The sequence below is a fragment of the Budorcas taxicolor genome, chromosome 11, assembly GCF_023091745.1.
Source record: "Budorcas taxicolor isolate Tak-1 chromosome 11, Takin1.1, whole genome shotgun sequence".
NCBI lineage: Eukaryota > Metazoa > Chordata > Mammalia > Artiodactyla > Bovidae > Budorcas > Budorcas taxicolor.
In genome coordinates this window covers 102940120-102960187 of record NC_068920.1, presented here as the reverse complement: position 1 = coordinate 102960187, position 20068 = coordinate 102940120, and the positions used below count along the sequence as shown (strand labels likewise).

The window sequence follows — 20068 nt, the reverse complement described above, 5'->3', positions numbered from 1 at the left end:
GACAATCAGAATTCAAGTTATTTCAGCTCAACGGTAAAGGGCTTGCAAGAAAAAATGGACTATGACTCCAATGGCTAAATGGCATCCCGTGTGTCCTGTAAACTATACAACTAAGGGCTTCTCCCTGCACTATTCAAATGTACCATTTTGTTTTTCCTACTAGACCTGCTAAATGGTGAGTGCAAGCTGAGGAAGGTAATATATACCAGCATTCCTGGCTGTGTAATCTATACATTTTCATTTTAATTCAAGCATAATCCATATTTAAAAAATTAGACTAAAGAGAGACAGTAAAGGTTTTAAAGTTTTCTCTTTGAAAAGATGGTATCTTACAGTACATACAAAAATACTCTGAAAATACATACGACTTCATTTACAAAACACTGAATCAACATATTACAAGAATTACATGGTTATGGATTTCAATAAATGGAGCATGCATTCATGAAACTTAAAAAATATTAAGAAAAGGACTGAAAAAAGCAGTGTAAAAAAAGACAACTCATATTTAAATAAAAATTACAAAGGTCCTGAGCCAATTAATGGTTGGTAACAATGTCATCAAAAATGCCTTTAGGTCTCAATAAAATCCACTGCTTATTTCTGCATGCCTAGTCCGTGAAGAAACTGAAGTTGTGGGGGTACGTAATGGTTAGGAATTATCATGCCAAGTTAAACTGTACACGTCAAAAATACAAATTTGCCATACTTAAAGTATCTTTATTGTTGATGCCGGATTGAGTTGCTCCTCAGTAAAAAATACCAGTCAACTAACAAGAATGGCATGAGATAGGTTATGTAACAATTTCACCGTTCATATACTGACTTTCAGTATTCTGGTTATATTTTGATTCTTAATAAAGATGCATTTCAAAGGCCTCCACAGGAGGCAAAATATAGAGAATTTATGGTGCCCAACTCTTATGTAATCACTGGACTAATCCTCCCTGGTAACTATGCAACATTTGGACAGAAAGGCACAAAAAAATAAAATTTAAATATTTCATGTGCCAATCTGAGAAAAAATAATTTAAATCAACAGAACAGACAAAAAGTACATCTACACAAATGAGGAAAGCAGAAAAGATACCTCACATTCATTTATCTCAGGTTTCACAAAGTGGCTTCAATGCTAAAGTAAATGTGTTAACATTTGGAAAATTACAAGACTTTTTTTTTTCTTCAATTTTTTCAGTTCTATACAATGATTACAACATAAGACTTAAAAAAAGGGGGGGGCGGTGGATATTTCAGGACTTGTTTTATGAGTGTCCAAAGAGCCAAGAACTGGTTCCCATAACAGAGAAACAAGCATCGAAAGTTAAGGCAGTAAAACCTCCAACGCAAAGCCATAAGACTGCAGATGACAATTTGATAGCAGGTGATCCTCAGAGAAGTGTATGTAGCAATCAATGAGAGAATGCTACAGCATCTGCAGGTCAAAGTGTGAGAGTTCAAAAAAACACTTCAAGGTCGTTAGGCGGATGACTGTAACTTTCACCTTATCTTATGTGTGACAGCTCACTCTATTTTTAAGAGTGGCTGCATCTATGCCACTAAATGACTGCATATTCACTTTAGTAAGGAGGCACTGCTTTTACCGATTTAGGGTCAGCCGAATGGAATTTTTGATGACACGGATGTTATTTGCTGGAACTGGAGATGATGAATCTGGTAGTTCTTTGCTGGGCAGTCTCTGTTAGAAAGAAATAGAAACAAAGAAGGAAAAACAAATACATGTTATAAAGGTCCACTGAGTGAACAGTAACAAAAGTCTGAGTTTTTTGCCAAGAGCTCTAAGTTCCTATACACTCAAGTATGCGTTGAATACTTTTACCCAACGTTCATAGGTACTTCTTGTTTGGGGGAATTAAAAATAGGGACAGGGAAAGGGCTGTATGAATAAAAAAGAGGGCTGTGTAAAATCAATCGACACTTCTACATTGAGAAATGCACAAAGAACAAAATCCTCCTCAGAGCCAATGGTAAAGAGAAACAGGAAGACTACAGTCACTAAACACGAAATTCTCAGGGCGCAAGGTGAGAAATGAGTGTGTGATACAGAGGGAAACTTGATATCGAGTTATATCCCTCAATTAGTTTTTGTACAACATTCATGGAGAATAACCCAACTTGTGAGGTAATTAAGTTTTTAGGAAAACTGACTTTGCAGTCAGGGTAGGTAACTTTAGTGATGGTACAATTCAGCAACATCTCTATGAAGGCTTTTGAAGACACTGAAGATGATTACATAATGAAGGCAAGTCTATGAAACTGAGAAACAAAGATAGAAACCTAAAATACAGATAGTTGTGTGATGGAAACAGTATGTTAGCTTCAAGTCATTACGAGAAGACTGTAAGAAGTAATTCTCCTTTCACGTTACCTCGGCTAAACCATTACATCATACGGGCATCCATTAAAAAAACACAAAAAATTTCAGACATGCATAAAAGAATAAAAAGGATGATGAAGATGCCACAATGAAGACTCAGACATTATTAAAATTTTGCCATAGTTCTTTGGGTTATACCCCTTGCCCTTTATGCTTGAAATCTTTTAAAGTAAAACTCAGAGACATTTCATTTCACACTTTAATATCCACCTCAAATTTTTTCTTCCATTACCATACATTATATAATTATACACCTCTATTTTTTGTAACTCGCTCTTATGTTAAACTGTACAAATTCTACAACTAATAGAAAGTATGAGGACATTTTCTGTTTTGCTTTAGAATTGTCAATACATCCTGAAGAATCTGGCAGGGTGACAGCTGACTACAATGAGAAACACGAGAACCTACATTATTAGCTAAAATGTTTAAATTAAGATTTAGGGGCTCTTTAGGTCATGTTTCAAAGATACTCACTCTATACACCAGTATATTTGGTTCCTCCAAAATATTAGTAAGTATGGTCTCCAACTATCAAGCCTGATTTTTATCAGTAAGCAATGGAGTTCAACAAAAGACTATCAAGTGTTGGTAGGAATTACTGTGCTGAGCACTAAACTGCTTCTTTAAAAATAAAAACAAAAGTTGAACATACCTTGAATAAATCATGAAATGTTGAACAACTCCCTCTTTTCTAGACTTTTGAGATACATACACATTTAGGCTCATATACTCTGCTATTTCCATCCCCAACTTCCAACTACACTGCTGATGTGGAGGACACAGACAAAATCTTACTAATGCTTTCCTTCACCTAGTGCTAGGCTCTTCTTAATGAGCTTTTTGTACCTGTAGATTACCTATGAACTCGTACTTGTGTATTTTACTTACAAATTAGACTGTTACCTTTTTGCGTGACGTATCAATAGTTGGAATAGGCATACATTCTCCTCCAATGGCATCCTAAAAACAGAATTACATACAAGTGAAAATGTTCCTATATGCAAATATTTATTTCTACATGATATAAGCCATAACTAAAAGTTAAAAGATAAATCTGATCTACTTTTGAATATAGTACTTTTCCTGATACATGGCTCTTTAAGCATTTTTAAGCACAGTATTAATATACTTACCACTGATTTTCTTTTTCTGTCTTCAGCAGCACGTGATTCCTTAAACGTTGATTCAAGTCGAATAAACTAAAATATAAACATTAAAATGAGGTGCTATTATTACCTATTAAATAGGTACTATTTATTTATAGGTGGTATTTATTACCTATAAAACCATATAAGTCTATATAAAATGAGAAACTAATTAGTGACCAGGCTAATGTCAAAACTTTTACAAACAGGTTTGGTGAGCAAAGATAATTTAAATCAGATTGAATTTAATTGACACTCTTAATTTCTACAGTTTGATCTACCGAGATGATAATAAAATACTTATACCACCACCTACTGGAGGCAGAGGAGATCACCATTATAACTCAATAAATATTTAGTTACCAATAATGACTTTTACGTAAGCCAAGGAGAAACTCAGACTAATCATTCAAATTTTTAGACACATTATTAATTCGAATTCAGAATTAACAATTAGTATTATCCTATTAGGGTTAGGTAAATATTCTTTTTAAACGGTCAAATCCTAATGGAATACTAAGGTAACTATGAAGAACTGTGAGCTTCTTTAGCACTATTTTAAGTTTACTTCGAAAAAAAAAATTCACCACAGAATCACCACTGACTCTGTAATCCTACCTTTTCTATGTCTTTCAACCTCTTAGAGGACCCATCTACGGATGGGGAGTGGGGTCTTTTAGGCGTAACATTCTTAGTTACATTTGAGATCCCATTTAGATGTGGCTGCCCCTGGACAGGGTTGTGAGGTGTGACCCTAGGAATGACATTTCGTCCTACTACCGTAGGAATGGTACACACAGCTGGGGGTGATACAGCTTTTAATGCGGTGTCTACTTCTGAAAAGGAAAAAAGAAAGGTTTTAGTAATTAAATACAGATGTAATAGAATCGTTAACTAAGAAAGTGTAGATACCTACTTGCACCAATGACAGGAATAGATAGCCCTTGAGCTGGCGGGACACTCAGTGGCTTTTCCACGATTACAGCAGCAGGCTCAGCATTATTCCTATAAAAAGTGTTAAATTATCAATATTAAATTATTTAAATAATATGTATTTAAAACCTTAACTAAATGTTTAAATTACTTCTTTCAAGTACTCCTACTTTCACATTTCACAAAGGAAGAAAAAACAGTGGGGAAAGGAAGAGGACCCAGTGAGAATTAACAGCAAAAATTAAAGAGAAAACCTGGACATTTCTGTTTACTTACCTATTAATATTCCCATATATTCATAAACCTAGACCACTTCCCACAGGATTACCACAAACTGTCAAGTAATTCTAAATAAGAAACTGACTAGTAACTCACAAAATAATTTTTTTTTTACAGTTAAAGATATTTAGCAAAAGTACACAAGTTTACATTATCCTCAAATAAACTGAAGACTGAAAGGAAAATTTTGAAATGCAAACCTCTCTGTCTCCCCTGAAGGAGGAATATCAGGCTTGGAAGGCTTGTTTGCAGACACTGGGGAATTAAAAGGTGTTTCATTATCAGTGTCTCTGGAGCTGTCCAAACAATTGCTATCCAGAGATGATCTTTTGGATTGAGGTCCACTTGAACTTCGGGTGACATCAGACAGACTTTGCTGAAACAGGGGAAAAGCTTTTAGGATTTCAAAATGTAAATGAAAAAAAAAATAGTTTCAATTCTGAAGTACATATAAAACACAAGATATTTTGTGATTAATGAAGGTTAAGATTTTAGCCCTAGATTGAATTGCCTGTACTTTCCCAAACCTTCTCAATAGGGCTGGATGCTGTAAAAATGCAGATTTGGGCCCAGGATCATGTGTCTGGGTTCAGACTGGAGAGGTGAGTACAAACTCACCTTTTTCTTCTTCTGAAGAATTTCTGCAGGAAGGTAGTGATGAAGTTGTTTTTTTTTAACATGAGTTGCTTCAATTTTCATTCCCTCCTTTAGCATGTTTATATTGTTTGCCTGTCTGTACACTGTAACAAAAGTCAGTATGTTAAAATGGGAAACTCCTTTCTAAAGAAAAAGTGCTATTTTCTTTTTCTAAAATACAAACCTTCAGTAACTCCACATTACTACACAAAAACACATTCTTCTTACAGAACAAATACTTCCAAAACATTTTCACAACATCACAATCCTTTTCAAGTACTGACTAGTTTCCTCATGTCCAACTTCTAAGACTTTCCCATAATCAAATCAAATCTCACTAACAAAATTAATGTATGGAAAAAAGTTTTCCTAAATCTTGTTTTCTGCTATTTTTCCTAAGGGCAATCTCTTCTCATTACTACCTGCCCAAATCTGAGCTAATCCTAATGCCATATACACAAGATGCAATTTAAGCTCTCTCCTCCTCCATGAAGCTTCTTTTACTGTACGAGTCACAGACTGTCAGACATGGGAAACCATCTACAAGTACATCTTTATCATCCAGGTAGGTAAACAAGACTCAACAGCCTTGAATGCCCTGCCAATACTGAAATACACATAGCCCCAGATTCCCACTCTAGTGCTTCTCACCCCTTGTAAAAAAGTCAGTTTTATTAACTATTATATAAATTATTTAGTGTATGTTAACTGTGAATACTCGTATGATAAGCTAACTGAAGATAGGGGTTTCTTCTGCACAGTATCTACTGTGAAATGCAAATTATATAATCTCTTAGGGCCTCAATATCTCTATCTGGAGAACATTTTATATATCTGTAATAAACAGAGATTCCCAGCCCCTTCCTTTTGGAAAAAAATGAGTCCAAATTAGAATGGAAAAATTTATATCTATGTTTTCATTCCAGATTGCTTATAAAACCCTCAGGAGTGCATGTTCAATGTGCAGACTTCTGGCTCCACTCCCAGAGCCTATGATTCAGTAGTTGTAAGGTGATGCAGAGAAACCTGCATTTTCATGATAAATATGAGTGCTAGTTCAAAAGAAAAACTCAGATGAGCTAACCAAGAATATTAATAGTATAAATGTAGTTTCCACATTATTAAGACAACCTCACATTTATAACAAATATATTAAGATATTCCACAGAGATAGTCTTAGAAGATGTGAAAGATTCTTTTCACTGATTTTGAAACATATTCAGTAAGCCTGTATTGACTGATACTTATTTCATGTAAAACAAAACTCAAAAAACAAGTAATCTTTATGACTTTGGTTATAAATACTGGCTGTACACACTAAAAATCACCTATAGAGTTTCTTTAGTCTTTTTGTTTTAAAAGTTAATATATTCACATGGTACAAAACTCAAAGGGTTCATGAGTATACAGTGAAGTTGCCTCTGTTAGACACACCCAGTTAGTTCCTTGACCTAAAAGCAATTCTACCAGTTTCTTTTATTAAAAACTACATATCCTTCCAGAGATAGTCTATGATTTTTAAGCAAAAATGCATGCATTTCTTTACTGATTTATATAAATGATACTATACCGTACCTACCAGTCTGCACCTCCCACCTCCCACAAGAGGTCAGGTAAATTGTCTCATCATGGCTTTACTTTTTTAAGGGCAGCGCATAGTTTCATAATATAGATGTTTCATGTTCATTTAACCAATTGTGGAACTTTATAAAAATATAGCTAGCCAGATCCGAGACAGAGGATACTGTATTACAGCCAAGGTTGAGTGCCACAGCTCTATGATGACAAAGTCTTACCTGTATCAGTAAATGACTGTATATCGTATGTCAAGTCTATATTAACACTTTCTGCATTTTCTACTCTCCGAAAAATTATTCCAAGGAACCACATTGATACATAATTGTTGCTATAAAATAAAATTTAAGAATTTCCATTAATTTTTAATAATTTTACAGATGCTTTTTGATAATTAAAACTTGGTCTCTATGGAAGCACAAATACAAATTTCAATGGTTTGGCCAAATTCTTTAAAAAAAATGTTAAGTTATCCTGTGTTATTATAAAGCAGATTAAATGCTTTGAAAATGACTAACTAAATATGTATTTAAGGATGCTCCAAATACTGACTGTGATGGAGATTTTGTTGAAGTCTGTGGGCTACCAACATAGCATGTACTTGGTTGGGGTTTTTTTTGGCTTCATCATGTGGCTTGTGAGATTTTAGTTCCCTGACCAGGGATTGAACCTGGGCCCTGGGCAGTGAGAGTCAGAGTCCTAACCACTGAACCACCATGGAATTCCCAACATGTACTTAGTTTTAATGCATGATCACTTATGCTCAAGTACACAATTTATCATGCTCCATCAGTGCCTGTTACCTAGCAATAACTGCTATGTAACATGGGAATCTTATAGGTGATCTTAAATATACATATGTCAGGTAACATTATTTAAGAAATAAAATACTAAAAAATAATTAACTTACTCTTTATGATGTTCCTTATTTCCTGGGAATGACTGGGGATTTACATGGGCAAGAGTAATAAATTCATTCCGTTCCAAATTTCCCACAAGTACACGTATTTTAGATTCTACTAAGCCAACCCTAAAATAAAAACACAGACAAGAATTTTCAATGTTAAATGTGGAAGCTATATCCAAGTAAACCAAATAGCATATTAGCTATGATGATTTTGTTGTTCAGTTGCTAAGTCGTGTCTGACTCTGTGACTCCATGGACTGCAGCACACTAGGCTTCCCTGTCCTTTACTATCTACCAGAGTTTGAGCAAACTCATGTCCATTGAGTCAGTATGCCATCTAACCATCTTATCCTCTGCTGTCCCCTTCTCCTCCTGCCTTCAATCTTCCCCATCATCTGTGTCTTTTCCAATGAGTTGGCTCTTCGCATCAGGTGGCCAAAGTATTGGAGTTTCAGCTTCAGTCCTTCCAGTAAATATTCAGGACTGATTTCCTTTGGGACTGACTGCTTGGATCTCCCTGCTATCCAAGGGATTCTCAAGAGTCATCTCCAGCACCACGGTTTGAAACCATCAATTATTTGGTGCTCAGCCTTCTTTATGGTCCAACTTCACATCCGTACACGACCACTGGAAAAACCACAGCCTTGACTATACAGGCCTTTGTCAGCAAAGTGACGTTTCTACTTTTTAATATGCTGTCTAGCTTTTCTTCCAAGGAGCAAGCGTCTTTTGATTTCATGGCTGCAGTCATCATCTGCAGTGATTCTGGAGCCCAAGAAAACACAGTCTATCACTGTTTCCATTGTTTCCCCATCTATTTGCCATGAAGTGATGGGACCGGATGCCATGATCTTCATTTTTTGAATGATGAGTTTTCAACCAGCTTTTTCACTCTCCTTTTTCACTTTCATCAAGAGGCTCTTTAGTTTCTCTTTGCTTTCTGCCATTAGGGTGGTATCATCTGCATATCTGAGGTTGTTGCTATTTCTCACAGCAATCTTGATTCCAGCTTGTGATTCATCCAGGCAAGCACTTATGGTGTATTCTGCATATAAATTAAATAAGCAGGGTGACAATATACAGCCTTGAATACTCTCTTTCCCAATTTTGAACCAGTCTGTTGTTCCATGTCCAGTACTAACTGTTGCTTCTTGACCTGTATACAGGTTTCTCAGGAGGCAGGTAAAGTGGTCTGGTATTTCCATCTCTTTCAGAATTTTCCAGTTTGTTGTGATCCACACAACAGTCAAAGGCTTTAGCATGGTCAATGAAGCAGAAGTAGATATTCTTGTGGAATTCCCTTGCTTTTTCTATGATCCAAATGATTTTTGGCAACTGGATCACTGGTTCCTCTGCATTTTCTAAATCTAGCTTTACACGTTCATTAAAAAAATTCAGTCCAATGTATTAAGAGACCCTGTTGAGAATACCATTCAAGTAAATGAAAAGTTACTTTGTGAATTCTGTTTCCTCCCCTTTCTTTTTCAAGAAGGACAGATCTATTTAATGCATTCTTGATCTAAAATACTGCCTTTTAGGGCCATAAAATAGTCATGACTGGAGCATGTGTGTATATATATGTGTCTGTATAGACATTATGGTTATATGCTAGGTATCAGAATCATTCAAATGCCTCACAATTTTGCTTAAATCTGACTCTGAGAAGTGACAAATAGCAGAAGTCTGTGCATATATCCTTAGGTCATTTTCAATTCTGAAACATTAATTTGATAGCATTTCTTAAACACTGATACTCCATGGTCAAGTACAACAGTCACTATAATATTTAATAATTGAAAAGTAAGAAAGTGTTTTAGAAATGATAAAGCATCATATAAATATGTTATCATTACATAGTAGGCAGAGAACTTGAAACGCCTTACCACTCTAGATGATTTTCTTCTGTTGATGCACTGGCAGTCAATACTATATAATGTCTGTGAAGAATTTTCAGCGACAATCGGGGGGGAAAAGCCAGAAATTACTGTTAGAGTCTGCCTTTCCATCATTACTTTTTCTTTCTCCCTCCCAATGAACAAAAAAAGCTAACACAGGCACACATTTATGAAAATTAAAACATGCTCTGATTTTCACAAAATTAATTCTAGACCCTCTAATTAAAAACAATTCACTAAAACCAAAACCCCACAAATACTGGGTTGATACTACTGGAGTATAGACTTTATCACCCAGAGTTTCTGCTAACCTATTCTCTACTCACTTGAACTATTTAAGTGACAACTGTCACCTATTATGCATTAACTTTGTAAGTTTAATATTCTTTCTTACACACACACACACACAAAATGCAAAATTTCAAATACCTATACTTTTGGAAAAAATTTGGTGGCTCAAGTAGTTTGGACCAATCTGATTTCCCCTGAAGAATTTCATCTGTGACTGCAAGACCTAAATAGAGAAAGAAACACAGATTCTGAAAACTCAGCATCATAGATCCTGTATTACCCTTCCCTCAAAGCTCTAACCCCACCAAATCACTAAGTTAAAAAAAAAAGTATAAATTTATTATATTCTTTCTTAGAACACAAAAGTCAATTTCAACCAGACTGGAGTGGCTCCATTTTTGGCCTTTTAATATTATCACATACTCTGCAAAACCAATTACTGAAAAAATACACATTTGAAAGAATTTTTAGAAATAAAAGGCATAACTGCAATAGAATAAAATTGTTGTCAACCAAAACTTGTGGAAATATGTATAGGGCAACAGGGCTAACAGGTTTACCTTGTTTAAATTCTTCTACCATTACTGTTCGAGTTGATGTGGACACATTATACGTAGAATTCTGTTGTGGGTAGGCAGGGGTGATTATGGGCATGAGATGATACCTATCTGATGGATTTACCTGTGAAATTAGAAGCAGAATAACTGATCTAGTCTCCTATTTCAGTTGTCCTCACTTCATTTCCCCACAAGTCTGAAGAATATGAAATATATTTTAATACTACATTTCCTCAATTCTAAGAAAAACATTTCCCCTCCCCAACTACATTAATTTCTGAAGTCAGATGTGTATGATAGTCAAACTTAAATTGATGGTACACTTTATAAACAATGGTCTTTTAGAACCAAGGAAATATAATAGTAAGTGCAAAGAGGATTATCTGGTCCAATGGTCCTCTATCCTCTTTCCACACCTTCCCCTTGGTTACCCAGGAATGAGTACTCTAAAAGCAAATTAAAATGCAAGGGTAGAGTTCTGCTATTGTGAGACCATGAATCTGCTTTAAACTGTACTGCAAAGTACATGTTTTATATATGTCAGTATTTTATTATTAGTACCTAATTACTTGTAAGACAGCTTTAAACAACAGATGATGACATCCTGGTTGATACAACCACTCATCAAGACTTATACGGGTGATTTTTAATGCTGTAACATTTGGATCAGCATTGGAGACACAAATTATCTGCACCAAAAAACACAGCAGAGGGAGGGAAAGGACTATAGTCACATAGAAGGAAGATGAACAGGAACAAGGGGAATTATCCTTAACTAGATTTCACTTTACAGAAGTGTCCTTTTCCTAGAAAGCTTTAATAAGTTACATACCCGAGGATCCCAAACTGGCAAATTCAAATTGCTTTCTTCCGGTTGCTTTAGCAGCACAGGATTTGGCCATTCCCTACATGAAACAGGAAAATAAACTCATGTAAGACCTCATTTCAGGAACTACATGAAATGTTAAAAGCTGCTTATTTTAAAGCAGTGATCTCTGAAAGGGCAAACACTGCTTTGCCCATTAACTTTAACTAATTTAAACCTGAATTTTTTCTTTCCTTCTCATTTGCTTTCATGGACTTAACTCTGAGAATTTAGTAACAGCAACAGCTAACATTTATTGAGAATACTCCTAACAAATACATGGAGCAGCTATGGTTATCATCTCTATTTTACAGAGGAGGAGATTTTAACCTATATAGAGCTAGTAACTGGCAGAGCAAAGACCACTCTCACTAGCTACAGGCCCACATTTACAGACCCCCAAGAAGAAAGCACCATCTGGTATCCCATCATTTCCTCAAATTTGATGTTTAAAATTTAACTTTTAAAAAGAAATGTAAGACAACAGAAAAAGTATATGCATAACTCTTAATTTCCAAATGAGTATACACATAGGCAGAAGTTAGTAAGCAGAGAAAATATGCACATGACTACTTACCATTTGGAAAAAACTAAGAAGAACTTATGAACTAAAGTAGAAGCTGCTGCATTTGGATATAATTGGCAAGTTCTTGCAACCAGCATTGCCCAGGAGACACCACCAAGGAATCCGAGCATGTTGGAATAAATACCACGTCCTAGAAAATTAATATAGTTGTTAATTATTGTTAGGACCTACTATCCATGACATTCACATCTAAGGAACAGTTTAAAGTTTAACTGCTCTCCTAAGATTTGCTTGGAACTCTTTTCCATCATAGAAACATTAAAATCAACAAGCAGACCTTCATGACAGGCTCATTCTTGTTAGTAACCCTAAGTCACTCATCTTATCTCCTACTTTGCCCTCCAATACAGAGTGCTGTAAGGTAAAAACAAAATGTTAAAACTATCACTGTAGGTTCTTGCTTTAAAAAATTTACTGCACACCTATTATATACTAGACTGCTGACGATGGCGATAAAGATGATTAAGATGGTTCTGCCTACAGAGAACTTGAAGATAAGTAAGGATTTTACTCTTCAAGTTCTAACTCATTCTAACTCCCTAGTTGAAACCTAAGATGTAGAGTCAGGGGCTTTTAGTTTTCACCTATGAAAGAAAAGAAGAGTCACATCTGAAAAAGAAACAGCCCCTCCAAAACTTACTGTACCTCAATCCCCCAGAGTAGTTTCCTATGTCTGTCTACCATGAACAACTGAAAATTATAATTTTATAACTCAAGGTAAAATTAAAGACTCTGGATACTTACGTTTTGCCCATAGTTTAACTGCTCTTAGGGTGAGTCTGAAAGTTTCTTTATTTGGCACTAAATGCAAAATTTCATCAGTAACTCTACATCCTGAAAAACATAAAGCATTCATTTTTCATTATGCAACAAATTCCAGTTAATTCAAACAGCCTTTTAACTTCAACTCTCAAATGCTAAAAATATCAAAGATAATAAAATATGAAGTTTAATTTCTCCATGTAAATTTAGCCCTTATATAACAGAAATCACTTTGCTTATAAAGAATCACACAGCACATGGGTAATGCAATCTAATATTAAAATAAGAGATGAATCTGAAATGTATTTTTATTTTTTTCCACATCTGGCTTTACTGTTAGTCAAATGCCTCTAAGTTAGAAAACTATTATTGCTTTAATGCAAACCTTGTCCACAAATACTGTAATCTATTGCTGCTCTCTGGAAATATAGCAAAACACAATGATTAAGTTAAAGAAGATACTATAAACCAGTAGTTCTCAAGGTGTGGTCAGTGGACTCTGGGGACTATTAGGTCAAATCTATTTTTGTAATATTAATGTGTCCTTTGACTGTTTCACCATGTTAAATTTGCACTCATGGTGTGAAACCAGTGTTGGGTAAAACTTCTGGGATCTAAGCAGTGAATCAAAGCTGTGCCAACAAAGTGTACTAGTAGACAATATTATCTTCACCACAAGTTTGCAGTTAGAAAACAGGAGAGGAACTTGTGTGGTGATGTCTGAACGTGTTCAAGGTAAGCTAACTATGTTCTTTTATTCAGGGAACATCAGTTTTAGTAGGAAGAATGATTGACAGACAACTGTGGTTATTCATTTTTGGGCATTTAGCAGACATTTCATAAAAAAATGAACAAAATGCGCCCCTCACTTTTAGAAAAATGAAAAAAATGAGCCCTTCACAAATGATGAAATTTATTGAAATAAAACTTGAGCTTTCAAGTAAAAATCAGAATTTTGGACAACTAGTATTTGCTACTATTAGCGTGACAGCTTTCTAAGACCTAGGCTTTTCTGATGAGATTGGTGGTGATAGTGATCAATGTGATTTTTAAAAAATTATTTTATAGTAAAATGTGTGTTAATATTAAGAATTTAGAATATTTAGAAATATTTAGAATATTTAGAATATTTAGAAATTAACTTTGTGAGCCAGTATTTTCCACATACCTAAGGCATGATAAGACAGAATCATGCATGGGTAAAAGATCCATTCAAAGAATCAGACACACCAATATATTTTAATGTAACAAGCAGACCTTTTATAACAGTGTACAAAAGTTAACTGATAACAGTTTCAGGTTCTATATTCTAATCAACACGTAAAAAAGATCACTTTTAATTCATCAGAAAAGGGAACAAATTACTGATGTATGCTACAGACATGGATAAACCTCAAAAACACTACGCAAAGTAAAAGAAGCCAGACACAAAAGACCACGTATTATATGATCCCATTCATATGAAATATTCAGAAAAGGCAAATCTACAGAGATAGAAGTGGTTGCCGGCAACTGGAGGTTGAAAAGGGGAATAACTGCAAATAGGTAAGAGGGATCATTTGAGAATGATAAGAAATGTTCTAAAATTCTACTGCAGTGTACAACTGTGAATATACTAAGACTACTAAATTATACACCTAAAAAAGATAGATTTTATAGTATATAATTATACGTGAATAAAGCTGTTAAAAAGAAAAAAACCTGTCACTGGTCAAGTTTTGGTGTAGTATTAAATATCCACAATTATGTGAAAGGCTATTAAAATACTCCCTTTTCCAATTACATATCTTTAAGAAGTCAGAATTTCTCCCTATGCTTCAGTCAAAGTAAAATTTTATGATTCTGACAGTAAAAGCAGACATGAGAAAATATTAGTCACAAAAATATATCTATATTCACTTATAAATTTATTACAGCTATTTTTAAATGGACTAAGTAAATACCTTAAAAATTTCTCATTTTTTATTTCTAACATGATATATTGATAAATATAATTCACGTAAATGGAAAATCTTGGGGTAGGTCCTCAAAAAATGTTTAGAGTGTAAAGGGGTCCTGACACGAATAAGCCTGAGAACCACTGCTATAAACATTTCAAATCTGTGTTTTATGATGGTTAAATGTGATCAGATTACTTGTATAAAGAAAAGTACATCATTTTAAACTAAGGCTAATTCTTGTAATAGTTTTGCAAAAAGATCTCTATTTGTCCAACTGTTTTCAAGCAGGTTTCTGAAATTTCTTTTTAGAAGCTTACCATTTAGGCTGCGAATACACCTTATATCAAGGCTTCTCAGTCGAGAGTCATCTCTTAGATCTAAATTTTCTGATATGGTCTGTATTGCCAATCTTGCAAAGACTAAATCAATCTTTGGAAAAATGAAAAAGAGAAATATTACTTTTTCTCCTAGTCCATTCTTCCTGTCTTTCCCATCTCAAAAATGTAAAAAGTTCTAATTACTAGTTTGGTAAGTTCTACCAAAATTTCCAAAGGCCTATGCAGGCAACACCACATTGGAAAATCACTGCAACGTTTTGGGAGAACAGTTTTCAAATGAAGGGAAAGCATTTTAATTTTGCCAAGCATTTAAAAAACAAAAAATCAAAACCATATGAGTGAAATTTCTAGATAAAGATGGCAGATTCAACACATTTACTTTCATTCCCTCTTGAAAGCCCACTAAAATACTGGCAAAATTTTGTTTTGTTGTGTTCTAGTGTTATCGTTTTTAAAGGCATAACCTACTAGGTCAAAGCACACAGTAGGAGACAACAGCAAAAACTATGAAAGCTGGAAAACAAATGTTGTTGGACAAATGTAACAGACTGAGCAGATCTAAGAAAGCACAAAAAACGTATCTAGGAAATAAGGACAAGAAGCTGTAAAAAAACTCATAAATAAAAAGGAACACTGAAAGAATAAAAAAGCATTCTTAGAAAATAAAGTATGATGGCAGAAATGAACAAAAGAAAAGTTTAAAAGATGAGACAAGCCCAAAAAGGAGAACAAAATATGAAGACACAGTTATAAGTAGGAAGGAAGAAGTTTGTTTGTTTGTTTGTTTTTTTAAAAAAAAGGCAATCCTGGGGGTGCAAAAATGTTAGGAGTTCCAGGAGGAAAGAAAACAAAGGCAGGAAACACAACAGAATTCAATACAATTTCCAAGAGCTGAAGGACAGGTATTTCCAAATCAAAGGAACTGAGTGCCTTAGCACATTTGTTTGTAAAGACACATGGCAAAACAAAGTGTATTACCATGAATTTTATAATGATGAAGACCAGGTGGCAAAAAGAAAACCACACAGTGGCCAAAAAGACAGAACAGGTCACATAAAAAGGATGAGGAATCAAATTGGTTTCACATTCCTCAACAGAGTATGGGAACTAGATGACAAGGAAGCAAACAATGCCTTCAAAATCCTAAGTAAAATTATTTCCCACCTAGAACTCTATACTTAGCCAACATATCAATTTGGTGTGAGAATAGAACAAAGACGTTTTTAAACATGCAAGATCTCAAAAATATGTGCTCTTTTTAGGGAAGCTGGTGGAAGAGTGCCTCTAAAATGAGAGCAAGTCAAGAGAAAAGAAAACTAGAGAAGCAAAAGGAAATCCCAGGATCAGTGAAGAGAGAAGTCAGAGTGACAGCTGTGTACCACTAATGGAGACCAGAGTACATCTGAATAGATGAGAACAATCAGTGAGACATTTTCCCAAGATATTAATGACAGAACACCTGAGAAATCCAAACCTATTTAATGGAGATTTAGACAACCAGGAGAGACTAAGTTTGAATTAGTAAAAGTATAAAAATCAAGGAAACAAAACACAGAACATTAACTGCTGAGAAAACAAGTCACATAGCAACGAATGGTAACCTAGTACATTTTGTGTTTAGTTTTGAACAGTATTATAAGATGATAATAACAAAAACAATCAATACTGCTCTAACTAAAACTATAATAATATAATTATTTTAGGAGATTATCGGAATGAGATGGATGTGTATAAAAATAACGGGGGCAGGGATAGAAGTTGGTTCATCTTCCATGGTGAGGAAGGATTCACCATGACTAGACTATTTGATTCCTTAAAATATGGGCCTATGTAAATCTGATTTTTAAAAAATACAAAAGAGTACCAAAAAAACACTCCATACAAGTTAAATAGTTCAACTGTAAAGTCAGAAAAATAGATAACACTTACTTCAATTCCATCAAATTCAAATTTTATAACAGGAACAAAGGCATCTTCTACAGCCTGCAAAAGAAGAAAACAATTACAACAAATAAGGTGTAATCTTTTCTCTGTTCTTTCCAAATGCCAATAATGTGAATACTTTTTCTCCCAATTTCTAACTCAGTAGAAAATATGAAAATTTTCTTCGTTTCTCATTCTAGGTAAGCAAGCACTTCTACATTGTGACTGTGTTATCTAAGAAAGGCAAGATCTCCATCAGAGTAGTTATCTAAGTTATTATCCTTCTAAAAATACTCATCAGAATCTGGCAGGGAAAAATGCTATCATTTGGGTATTTACTATTTGTTGGAACTTAAATTGAAAACTGATTATTTACCAAGAGCACTAGTGTAAAAAATTAAAGTATCAGATCTCATCACTAATTTAGCAAAAAAATCTATACAGTTTGGATTTAGTAGGAATGTTTCTCTAAGCCTAATTTCTCTAATTCTCTAATTTCTCCACCTAATGAATTCTTAACCTCCTCCTCCATTCCCAGAAACCCAAATAACAAGATCCTCTGAGCTTCACCTTATCCAAGCACTTGAAATTACAGCAAAACCGTTTGTTGGACTTGCCTGGTGGTCCAGTAGTTAAGAATCTGCCTGTCAATGCAAGGGACACACATTCGACCCCTGGCTGGAGAAGATTCCACATGCTTTGGAGCAACAAAGCCTGTGCCCCACAACTACTGGGCCCAGGTGCCTAGAGCCTGTGCTCTGCAACAAGACAAGCCACTGCAGTGAGAAGCCGAGGGCTGCAATAAGGAGTAGCCCCTCAGCTCGCCACAACGGAGAAAGCCCATGAGCAGCAATGAAAACCCAGCACGGCAAAAAAAATAAATAAATAACTAAATAAAATGTTTAGTTCCCCCAATCCCTCCATCCCATAAACTATGTCTTGTTTACTCTTGTATTTGTGGGACTAAGGCCATATTGGATGAATCACTGCTGAAATTTTATTTGCTGAATGAATAGCTAGATATACACACTAAAGAGTTACTAATAGAACCTTACACATAATAGGAGCCACAATTTTATAGGCAGCAACCATTTACCAGATATTACAGTAACTGATTTATGTAAATTATCTCATCAATCCTCCAAAAAACTTTATAAGAAAGTTATCACTAGATTGTCATTTTATAGCTAAGGAAACAGACTCAGAGAGAATAGGTAACTTGACCAAATTCCACTATTTAATATGTGGTAGATTTTAGACTGGAGAAGGCAATGGCACCCCACTCCAGTGCTCTTGCCTGGAGAATCCCATGGACGGAGGAGCCTGGTAGGCTGCAGTCCATGTGGTCGAGAAGAGTTGGAGACGACTGAGCGACTACACTTTCCCTTTTCACGTTCATGTATTGGAGCAGGAAATGGCAACCCACTCCAGTGTTCTTGCCTGGAGAATCCCAGGGACGGGGGAGCCTGGTGGGCTTCCGTCTATGGGTTCGCACAGAGTCGGACATGACTGAAGCGACTCAGCAGCAGCAGCAGCAGATTTTAGACTCAATCAAGATCTATAGAACTAAAAAGCTCATGTTTTTATATATAATGGAATATTAATCTTAAAAAGGAACAAATCTGAGTCAGCTGAACTAAGGTGGATGAACCTAGAGCCCGTTAAGTGAGTGAAGAGTGAAGTCAGTCAGAAAAACAGAAACAAATATCCTATGTTAACTCAAATATGGAACCTAGAAAAACGGTACTGGTGAACCTATCTGCAGGGCAGACACAGAGAACGGACTTGTGGTGGACAGAGAGTGGGGAAGAGGTGGGGGAGAAACCAAGACAGTAACCCTGGCATATATACACTACACGAGCAAAACAGACAGCTAGTAGGAAGCTGCTGTGTAACACAGGGACTTCACTCTGGCGTTCTATGCAACCCAGAGGAATGGGGTGGGGATGGGGAGGGAGGGAGGTTGAAGAGGGAGAGGATACATATCTATACTTATGGCCAATTCACATTGTATGACAGAGATCAATACAACATTTTAAGCAATTATCCTCCAATTTAAAAAAAAAAGCCCATGTTTTAAGATATAGCAATTTCTTAAATATATCAGTCATCACAAGCCCCAGCTTTTGCTGTTGTTAATAGATTCAAAATGTTAAATAACAGAGGATACTTACTCTTAAGTTTCTAATGCCATCTTGATGTTTCAACTTTTCAAAAAAAGACTGAAAAAAATCAGATCTCTCCACATGTCTTGGGGCTACACAAAGTGCATCAATGTCAGCTCCTGCAAATCAAAGTATTATTAAAAACAGTATATTGAGTAGGTGTTACATTTTTATAAACAAAAACATACAGAAGAAACTATGTAAGATGCGTATAGGGAAATGTTAACACTGATGAACTCTGAGTGATGAGATAATGGGAATTTCCCCCCCTGTATTTTCTAATTATAAACAATAAATAAGTTTGTTATTCAAAGTTCTTACCAGTAAAACACAGAAAAGGAATTACCTTTGGTGTGTACTCCAAGTCTATAGGAGCCAAAAGTAAAAATCTTTCCACCAACAGTAGCCACAACAGAAGGTGGAAGATTCTAAAATAAAATAAAAAATATAAAAGGCATTCAATCATTCAAATTATTTAGCATTAAAAGTGCTCTAATAAACACTGGTGAGGATGTGAAGAAAAAGTAATCCTTATAAACTATTTATGGGAATCTATCAATATATTGGCGCAATCACTGTAGAAAATAATTGGAAGGTTCCTTAAAAAAACTAAATTAGAGCAACCATATGATCCAGCAATTACTGGATCACACTCCTGGGAATATATCGGAAGCAAATAAAAACATTAATTCAAAAAGATATATACCCTCATGTTGGGTACATATCTAAATTGTAACATATATAAATTGGGAAAGAGTATGTCAAGGCTATATATTGTCACCTGCTTATTTAGCTCCTCTGCAGAATATATCATAAGTGTGGGGCTGGATGAATCACAAGCTGGAATCAAGATTGCTGTGAGAAATATCAACA

At 35.0% G+C, this 20068-nt stretch overlaps 1 protein-coding gene across 1 annotated transcript in view; it reads right to left on the bottom strand.

Annotated features, from left to right (window-relative positions):
* Positions 1-566: 566 nt before the first annotated feature.
* Positions 567-20068, bottom strand: part of PAPOLG (poly(A) polymerase gamma) — a 29031-nt gene continuing 9529 nt past the window's right edge. The window contains exons 4-23 of the mRNA XM_052648017.1: positions 19542-19623; positions 19205-19314; positions 17037-17090; positions 15087-15198; positions 12812-12901; positions 12059-12197; positions 11449-11521; positions 10620-10740; positions 10198-10282; positions 9757-9810; positions 7877-7996; positions 7188-7297; positions 5374-5495; positions 4956-5131; positions 4460-4548; positions 4162-4379; positions 3532-3597; positions 3302-3358; positions 1602-1696; positions 567-1432 (exon numbers count right to left, since the gene is read on the bottom strand). Of these exons, the coding sequence (XP_052503977.1) occupies positions 1198-1432; positions 1602-1696; positions 3302-3358; positions 3532-3597; positions 4162-4379; positions 4460-4548; positions 4956-5131; positions 5374-5495; positions 7188-7297; positions 7877-7996; positions 9757-9810; positions 10198-10282; positions 10620-10740; positions 11449-11521; positions 12059-12197; positions 12812-12901; positions 15087-15198; positions 17037-17090; positions 19205-19314; positions 19542-19623 (2208 nt within the window). The 3' untranslated portion in view covers positions 567-1197. The remainder of the gene's footprint in view (positions 1433-1601; positions 1697-3301; positions 3359-3531; positions 3598-4161; positions 4380-4459; positions 4549-4955; positions 5132-5373; positions 5496-7187; positions 7298-7876; positions 7997-9756; positions 9811-10197; positions 10283-10619; positions 10741-11448; positions 11522-12058; positions 12198-12811; positions 12902-15086; positions 15199-17036; positions 17091-19204; positions 19315-19541; positions 19624-20068) is intronic.